Source organism: Lycorma delicatula, chromosome 2 (genome assembly GCF_047948215.1).
Source record: "Lycorma delicatula isolate Av1 chromosome 2, ASM4794821v1, whole genome shotgun sequence".
Classification (NCBI taxonomy): domain Eukaryota; kingdom Metazoa; phylum Arthropoda; class Insecta; order Hemiptera; family Fulgoridae; genus Lycorma; species Lycorma delicatula.
Window position 1 is genome coordinate 213231347 of NC_134456.1, and position 16521 is coordinate 213247867.

The window sequence follows — 16521 nt, forward strand, 5'->3', positions numbered from 1 at the left end:
CTAGTAGTGAACGCGTCTTCCCAAATTAGTTGATTTGAAAGTCGACAGTTCCATCGTTCAAGTCCTAGTGTAAAACCAGTTATTTTTACATGGATTTGAATACTAGATCGTGGATACACCGGTGTTCTTTGGTGGTTGGGTTTCAATTAACCACACATCTCAGGAACGGTCAACCTGAGACTATACAAGACTACACTTCATTTACATTGATACACATCATCCTCTGAAGTAGTATCTTGCGATGGTTCCGAAGGCTAAACAGGAAAAGAGAGAGAGAAAGTGTTTGGTTCATGATTGCCGCATCGTATTATTTCATTGCTCAAATAAAAGTCCATTTTATTTAACTGTAATTCACTTTCTATTTATTTATATTATTATGTTTAGAATTAAATTTCCTGCAAGTTTTATTAGAGTTTTATCTGTTTATTGGCAAATTAACAAAGATATTCAAACGTAAAAAAGCATGTTTTTTGACTCTCGCTATTTGCGTTTTTCTAGACTACAGAAGTTACAATTCTCAGACTCATTTTTCTCAATTTGTTAGATTGGATTTCATATGAAACCATCAAATTAGCATTAATTTTTGCATCCCAAGAATTTCTGTATGGATTCATTTCACTGGAGGAGATGAAATCTGGGCGAAATTTTTCGCCAGCCGTAACTTGTTAACGAAGCGTTTCCGAACCCATGTTTATATGTATACTCTTTTATTTACTTTTACAAGTGGAATAAACTGCCAAAGTATCTACTTTGCCAAAGTAAATCACTCTGCATATATATATATAGTCAGCCCCACCTAGCCAGAACCTAGGTCGGCGTAGGCGAACTCCGGAGCCCACTCAGGTCAACTCTGTGCCTCCCGGGATTACCCCAAGGCCGCAGAGCTAGCTTCGCTCACCATTCACATGCTGAAGTGGGACGGCGCCTTGGACACCTGCAGAACTCGCTTCGGTCATCATTCCCGTCTACTCAGAGGACTCTGCCCAATGGACCCTGCACTGTTCGTTATCCTCATGATTGTGAGAATACTGCTGATGCATAACAATTAAAGTATTTAGGCTTTATAAAAACCTGAAAAAGAGACTAAATTACAAAAGACAGAATAAAAGTAGTTTTATTGTAATTAAAGTACACATAACTTTGACGACGAAAATTTCATAACTTATTTCTGTGCCATGGAGGCAGAAATATAGCAATGAAGTAAAAGGATTAATTTTTTTTCCTTAAATAATATCTTTAATTTACAACTTTACCCTCCTTGGTGGTGAAGAAATAATGTATATTTTAATGACACTAGGCCCTCAGTCTTATTATACCATGTTTACTCATGGTACCATAGTACTTATTATATCATGAGTACAATGGTTATATCATGGTACTCAGTATTATACCATGGAAGGTTTAAAACCTTCCATGGTGTAATACCAGTGTATCCTAAAACTTTGAAAGCAGTCGATCGGTTGGTTCTTCGAGATGAAATACATCCTAAAACCTTCTTAGTTATGCCAAGAAACATGGGTAAAAATTTGTTTGCGATTGAACGAGTAGTTTTTATTTCCTTGTTCGAAGTAACGGAAGTATTATGTGATTGGAAAAATTTTCGGTTTTCAAATTTCAAACGCAATATCCATTTTGACTACCCTGAATCCATTTTGACTAGTTTCGGCGTGACGTCTGTATCTCACATAACTCAAAAACGATTTGCTGTAGGATGTTGAAATTTTGTATTTAGGACTGTTGTAACATCTAGTTGTGCACCTCCCATTTTGATTGCAATCGACTAGACAAAAAGTGTCTAAATCCAAAATCATTTAGATTTTGGAATTTTTCTTAACTGCAACAATAAGCCCATATCATTGAGAGATTCTCAGTGATATGTCATATGTGGTACTTATTTTCATTGGTTCCAGGGATATAGGAAAATGAAATTTTAATTAATGAAGTATTGGATCTTACAAGAGAAAGGCACATCGATTCAAATCAGACTTCATTTTCTTTTTGCAACCTTTTTTAAAAATTATATTGATTTATTAATAATTATTACCTCTGAATGTAAAAAAAGATTTGCAATAAATAATAATTCAATAATAATAATAAATATATGGTATTTTTCATATGATGTATGAAAAAATATCATAAGTTATTAATGAAATAAAATTTTATGTACTTTTCATTTAAAAAAAAATGTGTATGTGTAATTTATCAGGCGTACAAGGAAGTTATGTAGTGTCCGCATCAAATTTTTTTGTTTATTCTGAACCAGTAAATATCCTTTTCTTCTTTATATAATAGTATAGATTGTATTCTCCTATTACATATATTTTAGTAACATATATATTAATGAGTTTAGAGTTACAGCGAGCTTCAGCTGCTCGGCAATATTGAATATACTATCCTTCGACAATGAATAGCTGTTGAGAGATCAATTAATTTTATTTTCTGAAACGAGCAATGGGCAATGCAAAGAATACTTAAGGCTTAAAAAAGCTAATTAACATACTTTTTTTATATAATTATGTAATAAAAATGTAAGTGGTGTAAAAAAGGAGCTATCTGACCGTTATAATTACTTAACCGAAATCTGAAAATTACTTGTTAAGACTACTAGTTTACAAAACTGATTCTAGTGAACGATAATAATGATCGATATTCAATTAATCAGCGCAGTATAGAAGATGGGCTACTAAAACGTGAGGTTGTGTTTGAACATGTGTAAGTTTGTATAAGTACGAAACCAAAACTTATGCATATTATGTGAACGATATTTAGTTTAGAATGTAAACTAAGCTAAACGATAATTACGGGAGATATATTTGATCCTATTTGGACGTAAAACCCGTATTTGATGGTTTGTCAAAAGTGAAATTATTGTGAACATAACCATACTTTTATGATGTTTTGATTATCGTATTTTATTTAAGTTTTGTATAAACATGAGCGGTATATTATTTTTTCGTCGCGAATTTTTGAGTGATTCAATATTTTTGAAAGTTTTAAATAAATCTTTGTATCGCAATTCATGTTTCGTTAAACGTAATTATTCTTTTAAAAGTGCATCAGAATTGAAAACAGATTATGAAAACTATGTAGCTTTTAAGGAATTGAGGAATAATTTTAGAGAAAAAGTGATATATCATTCGTTTTATAAATATGAAGATTTTTTGCTTCAAAAAAAGAAAGAGATTGGAAGAAGTAAATCAGAAGAGAAAAATCTCAGTAGGATTTCTTTAGCTCCAGCCTCATTGAAATATATTTTAGAGGATGACAATAGATCTTGTTTAATTACTAATGAGCAAAAGGATGAATTAACAAAAAGTGAAGAAACCAATTCCGTTGTGTTACCGTATAATGTATCTAAAGTAAAAGTGTCAGGTACCGATGATGTGAATTTTAATAATGCTGATGAATGCAACTTTCCAGAGAATGAGAAAGAATCAGTGAACTGTTTGTATAAGGAAAGTGATGTTCATAACTTAATAAAAGACAGTAAGATGTTTATTTATAATTTACACACACATGTTTATATTTTTTCTTAAAATTTATTTATTATTTTCTATTTTTCAGATTTCATTATGTTTGGTTACTTAAGTGCTAATTGCATTTAACAAAGTAGTATTGTCTTTCAAATAATTTAAAAAAAATTAGTTTAAGTCAGTATATGTAAGAGAAAGATATTTGACTGGTAGCTTTAGTTAGGTATGGTAGCTGGGGAATGCTTTGTAGCCTCAAGACTTAGGAAAGTTTCCATTGTTATCATGAATATGAATTTAATTGTGTTTAATCCAAAATTATTTAACATATTGGTCTGTTTGAACTGCCATTCTGACATTGTCAAATATTTTATTTAGTTTTTCTGAATTTTATTTATATTTAATGTGTATTCTTTATTGTATTAATAAGGAAATATTTTATATTTGTTTTCTCTCAAGATTTAGTTGAAGCTGTGCTGCTATTTTTTTAATTTTCTAATCAAAAGACAACTTTATTTCATTTTTTCTAGTTGCATCAATAATAACAGTCATTAGCAACTTAAATAAAGGTAAATGATCATACATAATTAGATAATATACACCAAACATTGAATAAAAAACTGGAACATGAATAAAAATGAGTAATAAATAATAGAACATCACCATTTGACTATTTTCACTGCTCACACAGTATTTCATAACTAACCTCATCTAAGAAAAATCGCTATATTGTGTTCTCCATCTCACTATCACATAGAAATTGCAACAGTCTTTTGGTGTATTTCTTTCGGTTGAGTAAAATACCAGATTTGGCACCTTGCGATTTTTACTTCTTTCCACAATTAAAGAGGAATGTTTCATTTCACCACAGACGATGAATTGAATGATGCAGTGTGATTGTGGATCAAGGAAATACTGCAGTATTCTTTAGTGATAGAATGAGAAAATTTGTTTACCGTTGGGAGAAATGTGTAGCTTTTAATGATTATAAGTGGAAAAATAAATAAGTTTTTTGTAGCAAATAAAATGTACTTTTACAATATTTGTTTGATTTGACTATCTTTTTTCATTTGTCGGTTTTGAAGGACTGTATGTTACATTTCAGCTACCCCTTGCATTACTTATATTTAGCATAATTTACATTTACTTTAACATTATTTCACGTGTTTGCATCTTAAGTATAATTATTTTGGCCTTTTTAATCTTGCATATTAACTACTTATAATTAATTGTATATCTTGTGATCTTCTTTGTTCAAAGTTTTACTGTGGTTTCCCTTGATTCATCCAGGCAAATATTGATCAGTTCCTTTTTTTTCTGTGGAATAACATACCACAAAATTTAATATTTATTTATATATAACTATGTCAAAATTTATACTTTTATAAAGATCTCTGCTTGATCAAAGCCTTTTTTTATATAATTTAATGAAAAATATAATTTAAAGTTATAGAGCGATATGTTTGTCCTTTCAGTTACACATATAAAAATTAAGGGATTGATGCAAAACCCACCAGGTTGGTCTAGTGGTTAACGCGTATTCCCAAATCAGCTGATTTGGAAGTCGAGAGTTACAGCGTTCAAGTCCTAGTAAAGCCAGAGTTTACACGGATTTGAATACTAGATCGTGGATACTGGTGTTCTTTGGTGGTTGGGTTTCAATTAACCACACATCTCAGGAATGGTCGAACTGAGAATGTACAAGACTACACTTCATTTACACTTATACATATCATCCTCATTCATCCTCTGAAGAATTATCTAAATGGTAGTTACCGGAGGCTAAACGGGAAAAAGAAAGTAAAAAGAGATTGATGCAAATTTGTGCATCCTTCTGAATTTTCATCAAAAAAATTGCTCACCGGGTTTTTAATATTTAAATAATAATATTATTTCTCTAAAATCAATCAGATAATTTATCGATCATAACCATAGTGGTATTTACCATGTGTAATGTTGTTCCGTCATATTACCACAGAAATTTTATTCTGATTCTCAAGAATGAAAACCAACCTTACTACAGGAATGAGAAGTGAAGTGGTTTCCTTTTTGCCGTCTCCAAATCAAATATATGGTTACATATCTGCATAAGAACGTTAAAATGTAGGTGGTATTCATCTTAACAAGCGATACCTATCAGTTTTACCACGAAATGCTCCTGCAATTGCCTGGTTGGATTAAGGGAAACTGTGGTAAAACCTTGATCAGAATATCATAGAATACATGATTAAGAAACAATACAGAATATATTTTATTTAAAAGAAAATTTTCTAATTCTATTTTAAATGGTTTGGTAATTTATTTAAGAATAATAAAGCAACCACTTTATTGTAAGCTGAATTATTGTTCTTTAATTATATGAAAACATTGCTTGGTTGTCTGGTTATGTGTAGATAAGGTTTTTTTTTTTTAATGAGCGACTTCAGTTTTTAACAAAGCTTGCATTTTATAAACACATTGTTAATTAGGTTTATTTGAGGTACCAAACAATGATCTGAGACTCCGCATTTTTTTATCTTGAAAATGTATGTATTCTGACTTTTTTTTTGGAAATCCCAAGAGGTGATATTTTACTTCAGAAGGGAAGATATAAATAAGTAAATATAAAGGGAAAATATAAGCTTAATAAATATTTTTAATAATCACTATGGCTTAATGTTTTACTGAAATGCTTCAGTGGAAAATAACTTGGTTAGGGATATACCATTAATTGAAATAATGTTTAGCATCTATCTGAGAAGCAGAATGAAATGTTATGTGTATTTAAATGGTTAAGATACATTCATTGAATAATTATTTGAACTAGTAGTGTAAAAATTAGAAATCCTTTTATATAATTATCATCAGGTATGGATTTAATTTTATAACCTGTGATGAGGGTAATAAATGGTTCTTGATTTTGAGGCATTAATTAACAATAAGAAAAGCGGAAGTGACTGAGGAGACTTCCCTGCAGCATTACATATTCTACATGTTGAAGTGAGGATCTATGTTTTACATGTGAATTATCAAAAGATAAAATTTCAGCCGCCTGTTTATGGTCAGTTACTGTAATCAATGTAAGCAAATCTACTTATAACATTGCTACTAAGTTTTTCATAATAAAAAAATGTAAAAGTTATATATAATAACTTTTATCTGCGATATTAAAATTATTTTTGGTACTTACGTATTAACGCCACCGCAGCTACAGCTTTATTTAAAAACAAAGTAGTCAATCGGATTTTGGTGGAAAATGAACAGTCTCTTTATTAATTTTAATAAATGGTTATTTATATTTATTTATTTTATAAATATAATTTAACCAAACTTAACCTACGCTTGCATCGCGTATAATAATAATTTGATTATTTAAATAATAAATAATTACTGAATTTATTAAATAAATATCAAAAAATTATGGTGTTAATTAGTCAAGGTTAGCGAGCATAAGTTAAGTTTGGTTAAATTGTATTTATAAAATAAATATTTATTTATTTATGTTAAACTCTATATCGGCCCATTTTCCACCGAAATTCGATTGACTACTTTTAAATAAAGCTGTAGCTGCGGTGGCGTTAATACGCAAGTACCTTATTTTTGACTGACTTTTCAGATACTAAACATATATCTAATAAAAAATGGATGAAAGATTATGACATATTTGAGGAAGAACAAGATTCAGATGAGGAATTATTAGAATTTAATAAACGTTCTGAATATGGTACACCAGACAGTACTATACCAATGAGCAATGTTCCTTGCGGCGGTTGTGGTGCCCTTTTACATTGCCAAGTAAGTTAATTCTCAGATGGGTTAAAAGAAAATATTTTTGTTATACTAAAATCAGATAAAACATGTATGCCATTGAAAAATATAATAATTCAGTTGAAAAGTATATAACCGTTAATAATTTTAAGTAAATAAAAGACCCGGCTAATAAATTTTTAAAGATTACAAAACGTTTAATAACAAATTGTAAGACAATTTTGGATTATGATTATAAATTGTAGTCTCCCACTAGATTATATCAATTTAAACCATTTGCCCTGAAACTTTCTGGTCTTCCTAAAATACACAAGCAAGGTAACCCAATGCATTCGTTAATTAAATATAAATCTGTACCTTGTTATTTTATTAAAAAAATAATCGATAAGATACTTAGATCTAAGATTGATTTACCATATAAATATATTATTATATAATATAATATTTTCTTAGTCAAAACTCTAAGTGGGAGTGTAGTGTGACAAGGTGAATCGTCATGATGCAGCATCCAATTGTCTTTGATGGCTGGTCTCACACAAGCAACTCTTTTCCGCAGTCTCTCAAGAATTTTTCAGTAAACATATTGATTTACAGTCTGTCTTGTAGGCAAAAACTCATTATGGACAATACCATTACTAATCGAAAAAACAAATTAGTGTGGTTTTGATTTTTGATTTCCTCATTTTTGCATTTTTGGGATGTGGTTAGTTTGAAGTGTGCCACTCCTTGCTTTGTCGTTTTGATTCTGGGTTGTACTCAAATAAACAAGTTTCATCACCAGTAATAACATTTTTTTAGAAAATCAGGTTCAGTATCAATTCACTCTAGAAGATCACGGCGCAATTCCACCCTGTTGTTTATCTGTTCAACGGTGACGCTTTTAGGGACCAATTTTGCATAAAATCTTTTCATGTCCAATTCGTTTGTCAAAATTTGACGGACTGTGGTATGGTTCAAATTCAATTGTTTTGCAATCATTCTGATAGTTAATCACCAGTTGTATCTTATCAAGTTTCTGATTCGCTCAATATTGTCGTTACTTTTTGATGTTAACGGTCTTACCGTTTGCCCTGTTTGATTATGTTTGCAGTTGATCGTCCGCAACTGATTCCCAACCCTCTGAAAATGGTAACATGAGCACATGACAGAATGTCATCTCCATACACCTTTTCAATTTTTAAAAATTGAAAATATCATTTTCTCAGAGTTTAACACAAAACCTGATCGAACAACATTGCTCATAATTAGTATCACTCATTTTTGTAACACAACAAAAACTTGTTTCACGAAAAGTTTATTGACGTCTCATGTGGCAACAACAAACTAAAAATATTAATACCTGATATAAATCAGCTGTTCATGTAACCATATGTTTACTAGTAACTTTACAGTGTTGCCACTTTGGCTGCTAAAAAATATTAGTCTCATTACTTAACTTACAGATCTCGTATATTCCCTAATATTCCTGTAGATCATACAATTTATATAAAAAAGATAAACTAAAAAATAATAATGAAATCCAAAATCTATTGATAATTTTCTCACCTTTATTAGAACCATATGTCAACAAAACTACTTCTAATTTAATAATGCATATTATACACAAGAGAATACTTTACTGATGGAGATTTCCTTTATCGAACGTCATCTCTGAAATTTATTTGCAGAAATTCGAAAATAAGATAAAATAGTTTATGGTATTACTCATATACACAAAATGCTATTGTGGATTCGATATGTTGATTACATTTTGGTTATCTTTGAACCTGTTATAAATGATGAACATCTTATAATATTGAAAAACTATCATGATAATTTAAAATTTACATTTGAAACAGATAAGCGCAGAAAAATAAGTTTTTTAGATGTTAATATTGAAATCAACAAAAAGTATCATATTATAACATCAATATACAGAAAATCTACAACATGTAAAATAACTATTAATAGAAAATCTAATCGCTCATGGTCACCCAAAATTGATTTATTTACAAAAGTGTTAAATAGAGCGATACATTTCACACAGAACAAGAAAAAAGTGGATGTAGAAATAAATATTATAAAGAGTATTGCAGTAAAAAATGGATGTAAAGCCTAAAAAACAAAATCTAAAAACTTAACAACGTTGTAACCTATAAATAATATATATAACACTGATAATATCTGTATAAAATACTCTTGTACTAATAATATTATTGAAAATTAATTAATCATTTATAATGATGAAAAATATAAACCAGCATATAAGTCCAACAATCATATAATAAAGCATTTAAAAAACCATGATAATAACAATTTTAATCGTTTATGTGGTATTTATAAAATAATATGTAATGATTGTGTTAAATTTGTATTGGAAAAACTAATAGATCATTTAAAGTAACATTTTTAGAATATTTTAGATATTATATAAACAATAAATTGGATTTTTCTAATGTTGCCGACCATCTAATAGTGAATAAACACTTTATTACTGACACAGAATCTAATTTAAAAATAAGTCACAAAAGAAAATGATAATAAAAAATTGAACATTTTAGAAAAATATCATATATATAAATAGAGATAGAAATTTAGCTTAATCAGTCTGCAGACAGAATGTGATAATGATACTCTTATCAAAGCTGCTATAGATAGCAGCACTTTTGTCAATATTAGGTAAAGTGTACATTGTATTAGTACAGTGTTGTATTTAGTGACTGGCCACAAACATGTTTAAAAAAATACAAAACGTTTTAATGTTTTTCAATTTTTAATTATTTGACATGCATATCATGTCTTATTTGTAATTATATTAATGTTTAGCATTTTATTGTGTAATTAATTTTTAATTTTAATTAACTGATGATGAGGAATTTCCTCGAAAATGCTTTTGATATGTAGAAAAGAGAGAGAAAAATAATAAGATAAGGTAAGAGCTCTTATTGATTCTGTATTTTGGCAGGTTAAGCTGAATTTTGTTTATGCTTTTGGAAATATATTATATATTAAACATTTAATCATTTTGATCTTATTCTGAATGCCAGACGTTTCTGTGCCTAACTTTCTCTATTGTGTGGTGCTAATTAATACACTATTTTTAATTTAGCGTCTACTTTATGGAATAGGAAATGTAGTTGAGGTCATCGGTCAGTCTTACAAGTTGACAGTTTACACGACATTAATCAATTATGATTCTCCTTTCCAGGAGAATGTTAGGAAACTGGACTTTCGGTTAGAGTTGCCCACTTCGTTTGGTGCTTTATTTTGCAACAAAGAATGATTTTTTGAAAAAAATATTAACTAAAGAACATTGTTCAGAAATTATTACAAATTCAAGCTTCACCTCAAAATGAAGAGTGAAACTGCTGGTTACAAGAAAATGGTCCTACTTATAAATTAAGTACTACGATATTTAACTTTATGAACATTGTATTTCATGGCTTCCATAGGAAACCTTGCATATGGTATCCTTTCCACATGTTCTACTGAATCTTTATATTAGATTTCAATTGAAGTGGTGTATCCAGTCTGGAAATATCAAATAAAAAACAGGCTAACATTTAAACATTCATCCAGAATATTCCAATGCAAAAATTATGTTTCTTTTTTTGAGTGGAAGAGGTCATGAAACATCAAGACCTACAAAAACTCCATGATGCGAAATTATACCTTATTAAGGCATATTTCCTTATGTAGTAGAATTATGTATCTGAGAAAGTAAAAAAAAATCATTTTGTGACTCAACCAACATTTAATCATTGTTTTCATTTTTTTTTCTTAGATATTCATTTTTGTGGTTTAATACGCATTATTTTCATTTAAATTTAGTGTTTGCTTTATCCTAGAATTTTTTTTTATGAATTTTGTTATTAACTTTTATTATAATCGTATTATTACATTTTTTGATTTATTTTAGGATCCAGGTATACCCGGATATTTACCGAGTAAAATATTTTCATCATGTACTGTGCAAGATTTACGTAGTATAACTTGTCAAAGATGTCATTTTATGAAAAATTATAATACAGCTTTATCTGTTTCTGTCGATCCTGAATATTATCCACGTTTATTATCAAAAATTAAAAATGAAGAAGCGTTAGTTATTTTAATGGTGGATATTACTGATTTTCCTTGCAGTATATGGCCTGGAATACTTAATATAATTGGTCAGTATATTTTATAAAGATTAAAAAAAAAATTATTTTACACGAGAACTATCTTGAAAGTAAGATTGTTCAGTATTTTTCTTTTGCAGATGCCGGTTGACCGGTTTTATTCAAACTCGATCTTCTATAAGTGGCCATAAAGTCCCCTTATATTTATAGGAATAAACATTTGTTTAATATATTTACTGATAAAACTTAATTTAAATTAGATCTGTGTATGCTCTTCCATTGTCTGCCCACATTTTTTCAATCACCAACTGTGTTTAGACATTCTTTCCCATGTTGAAAAATAAAAATTATACAGTCCCTAACAGCAGTTTTCAATTCATCAATGCACCTTACTTGAAAACGGGAAATGTTTCCTTGAATATGCTCCGATGGGAGTTGTCACCGGTTGTTAAATCTGGATTTGTGTGCAGCCACTGAATTCTGTGTCCCTACTGATCCACTGTTCTTCAAAATGTTCATTTAAAACGTTTTTTAGTGACTGAATATAATTAGTTGGAGCTACATGTTGCTGAAACCAATGGGTTGCTTTAGTGATGAACTTGTCATTACAGATCAGCTGATTTTGAAGTCGAGAGTTCTAAGGTTCAAATGGTAGTAAAGGCAGTTACTTTTATATGGATTTGAATACCGGTGTTCTTTGGTGGTTGGTTCCAATTAACCACACATCTCAGGAATAGTCAACCTGAGACTGTTCAAGACCATAGTTCATTTACATTCATACATGTCATTCTCTGAAGTAATACCTTGCTAAACAGAAAAAAAGAGCTACATCTTGCTGCAAAATTACAGTTAATTACATATCAATTAATCAAAGCCAAAGAATAAAATAATTTCAAACATGTTGAGTAATGAAATGCAGTTAAAACTACATTTAAAAAAAAATATTGTCGTAATAGATGAATTTCAGTATCGTTGTCTACATCATTATCTGCCCAGTGTAATTGAATTGAGAGAAAAATCAAAATTCGTTTGATCCCCAGACAACCTCTTGACCAAGTGATGTTTCTGTAGTCAAAATTATACTGTATTTAGAGTATAGTTGCTAAAAAAAAATCAAAACTTTTGGAAAAAAAAATTTGGATTTGAATTCTAGATCGTGGATACCATTGTTTTTTGTTGGTTGGGTTTCAATTAACCACACGTGACAGAAATGGTCCACCTGAAACTGTTCAAGACTACAGCCCATTTACATTCATACATATCATCCTCTGAAGTAATAGCTTACAGTGATTCCAGAGGCTAAACAGAAAAAGAAGTAGAAGTATTTGCTAAATTTCATGGTTTTAATGTTTTACTGTTAAGTAAAACTATATATTTAAGATATACTGGTTAATTATTGCATGGCAGTGTTTTTTGGTAATTTATAGTATCAAGAATTTGTCAGAGATTAGATTTAATGACATCATTTTGAAATTTAGATCGTACAACATATAACTGTGTGTTTATTAATTAGAAGTTGAAGGAGACTTTTCAGTAATTTAAAAAAAAAATATTTTTGTAGGTAGAAAGAGGCCATTATTTTTAATTGGCAATAAAGTTGATCTTTTAGTCGGCGATAGGAAAGGTTGGATTCATAGAGCTAAGCAGTCGCTTCAAGCAGCAGTTCCTAAAAATGCAAATGTTATTTATACGTCTTTAATATCTGCTAAAAGTGGTTTCGGTGTTGAAGAATTAATTAATCAGTTGTATAATGTATGGGAATATAGAGGTAAGTTTAATCAGTTTTTAATTGATTTACTCTTATTTTATAACAAACAGTTCAATAATTAAGTTGATATAACACTTTAAAAAATATCTATAGATCTAAACGTGTTCAGTCCTTAAGTCTGTCAACCACCAGTTTTCAGAAAATATTTTGGAATATTCAAATATGAGGTACTATCCAAAAGTTCATCAATCATTATATTTGGATCTTATTTATTGGTCCACCTTCAAAGTAGTTCAATTGGGAGCTCAGACACGCTAATTTCCAGTTCTTCTGTGTTGAATTAAATAATCTTGAAAGATTCTTTTGGTGAATGTGTTTAACACTGCCTGTGTATGATTCTGCTTGAATCATGTCAAATTTTCCATTCTTCAACTTGGGAAAGAGAAAGGATTCAGATGAATACAGTGGATGAAGAATAACCATTGTGTTGGTTTGAATGTCTCTTTTTTAAATTCAGGGTTTTATAAAAAAAAATATTAAAATTTTTTTTGATACTTTGACTGGTTAGATGCAGCTCTCTCTAAGCTTCGCTATGTAATGTTATTTTAATTAGTATTATTTAAAATTCATTGACAGAGAAAGGTTGTTTCCATGTAAGAAAGTTTTCTAATTTTATTTTGTTTTATTGATAAATTTATTAAAAAGGACCTTTCTTTTAAGCCAAAGTATTATGTTGTTGAGTTACTTGAAAATAGTTTTATTGACAGTGCTTTAATAGAGCTAGTGGATATTGTTATTGTATCAAAAAAAAAGCTAACAACAAAGTTGTTATTCTTTCCTGGCGTTGGCTATATATTCATATGTGGTGAAAATATAATGATACATGATACTTTGTTGAATGAAAGAAATGAAAAAAAATTCAACTGAAAATTGTACAACCAATAAAATATTACCTAAGAATTGTTTTTTGGGGTGGGGATGAATTATGATGAAACTTTATTGTAATATTGTATGTTTAATTAAATTAAAACAGTTTTAAAAAATTCAGAAAATTTATATTTTTAAACATTGATCTCCCTCTTTCTTTCAATATTGGCCCCAAAGTATTATTGTTTTTTCGCCTTGCAGTACTACTACGCTTAGGAAGACATAAAAAAATTCTGTTAAAAGGTATACAGTTGAGAAATTTAACCCTCAATCCCTCCCCCCGCATTGGAGATATTGATCCCAAAATTTTACTAACAAATTGCTTCATAAACACTTGTCTACAAAATTTCTATCTACAAAATTATTTTATCCAGTCAAACGTTATTAAGCTTCCAACATACAACACCCTTATGTACATATGTACAAACCCTTCACTTTTTTTTTGTTTTTTGGGGTCCCTGGATCATGAAACATTCAGAAATGCAAAAAAATCCTGTACTCCATTTTTTTGAATGATTACTATACTATCCTTTTTGCACCATAGCTCTAGAGTTATGGTGCCAGGAAGGTAGCTCTTCTATTAACAAAGTAAGTACATTTATAAATATGAACACAGAGGTAAGTTAACTTTTTTAATTTTCCAAATATCAGTCTACAAGATTCATACTTAATAAAAAATAATCAAATAATCAATTTTTTGATTATTTGTGCTCACTGTCAAAATTGATCAACTTTGTACATTTTTTTAAATTTCAATTGAGTAAATGATACAATAATAATTGTAATATTTTCCTGTTGTGTGTTGGTCTACTGTAACGTGATACCATGCAAAATCTCTTTCCCATACTATACCATCAATAACTTAACATGACACACCATTCAAGGTATGTTTGTTTTTTATGTATAGATTTGTTTCCTTACTGTCAGTTAGTTTGCTTACTGTTTCCTTATTATCAGAAATATGATTATTATCATATTTCTGATAATAAATTGTGACAATCGGTAGAAATTGGATGTCTACATCTGTTGACAGTGGGTTTCAATCACTAGAGGTCATAATCTAAAACGTCTTTGGTCATTTCCTGTGCAGATTCATGATAGAGGAAATTTTGAGCTTTATCTTTGTTAAGAGAGCAGTCTCTTTATTAATTATAATAAATAATAATATAATTAATAAATTAAGTTTGGTTAAATATAATTTAACCAAAATTAGCCAAAATTTAACCAAATTTAACCAAAAATTAACACCGTAATTTTTTGAGTATTTATTAAATAAATTCAGTAATTATTGCAATTATTTATTATTTAAATAATCAAAACACTCCTGTTAATTAGTTAGTCAAGGTTAGCGAGCGAAGCAAGCGTAGGTTAAGTTTGGTTAAATTATATTTATAAATATAAATAACCATTTATTAAAATTAATAAAGAGACTGTTTTGAAACTATTTTAAACTCTATATCGGCCCATTTTCCACCGAAATCCGATTTACTTTGTTTTTAAATAAAGCTGTAGCTGCGGTGGTGTTAGTACATAAGTACCGAAAAACCAAACAAAAATAAATGCATTCACTGGACAGAAATGGGTAAAGGTTTCTTAAATGAAAATTGTTCGCCACAGATTTTTTAATAAATTTTTTGATGATGTAATACTTGACTTTATCATTGAAAATTCAGTTTGTTATTATACTGAAAAAGGGAACAAATCATTTAAATTATCGAAAAATGATATTCACCTTTTTATAGCCATTTTGTTTATTTCTGGATACCGCCAAGATGAATGTATTGGGTGACCGTAGTTAATGTACAAAATGCCTCGGTGTGTAGAGCCATGTCCCAGAATCGATTTGATGAGATCATTAGGTATCTCATGATATACACAATCAGAGAGATCATATCAATCAGATAATTAACAAAGACAAACATATCAATCATATACATATTAGAGAGATCATGAAGTATTGTGAATACGGAATATTTTTGTTACAACTTGAAATTGAAAAATGATGATCGCTTTGGAAAAATTTTGGAATATGTTGAATGATTGATTGATGGTGTAAATTTTTTCCTGGTGATGTTAACAAATTCGTGATGCTTTATAGGAGATATGGTGCCAAACAACATTTGCATGGTAGGCCAATTTGTTTTGGATACAAAATGTGGGCTGTTTGTGTCAAACTCAGACGTATTGTTCATGCGGAACCGCTTCAAGGTGCTTGTATGGGTAATGTATACTGGGTGTTGGGGGTTCAGTGGTTGTTGACCTCATTTCTAGGATTGGTGGTAATGACTTATTTTTCAATAACTCTTATGTCATTTTGCTTTACAAATGCTTTTCAACAGTACGGGCATCATGCAACAGGAATGGTGAGTTCAGATTGTGTAGAAAAGGCACCACTCCCAAAACCAGATTTGTACAATAAAGAAAATCGAGGCAGTTACCTCAGGTTACAGATGAAGTTACTAGAGTAACAATGGTAAGACACCATGACAATAACATAGTTACTGTTTTACCTATAATGAGAAATGTGTCACCAACTGGATTAACAATATGGAGCAATGCCCTGAAAAAAAAT

The 16521-nt window shown here is 29.6% G+C and overlaps 1 protein-coding gene across 1 annotated transcript in view; it reads left to right on the top strand.

Moving 5' to 3' along the window:
- The first annotated feature begins 2511 nt into the window (after positions 1-2511).
- LOC142319633 (nitric oxide-associated protein 1-like) overlaps positions 2512-16521 on the top strand; it is a 32120-nt gene continuing 18110 nt past the window's right edge. Inside the window, exons 1-4 of the mRNA XM_075357145.1 lie at positions 2512-3486; positions 7066-7244; positions 11116-11365; positions 12876-13082. Coding sequence (XP_075213260.1) covers positions 2934-3486; positions 7066-7244; positions 11116-11365; positions 12876-13082 — 1189 coding nt within the window. The 5' untranslated portion in view covers positions 2512-2933. The remainder of the gene's footprint in view (positions 3487-7065; positions 7245-11115; positions 11366-12875; positions 13083-16521) is intronic.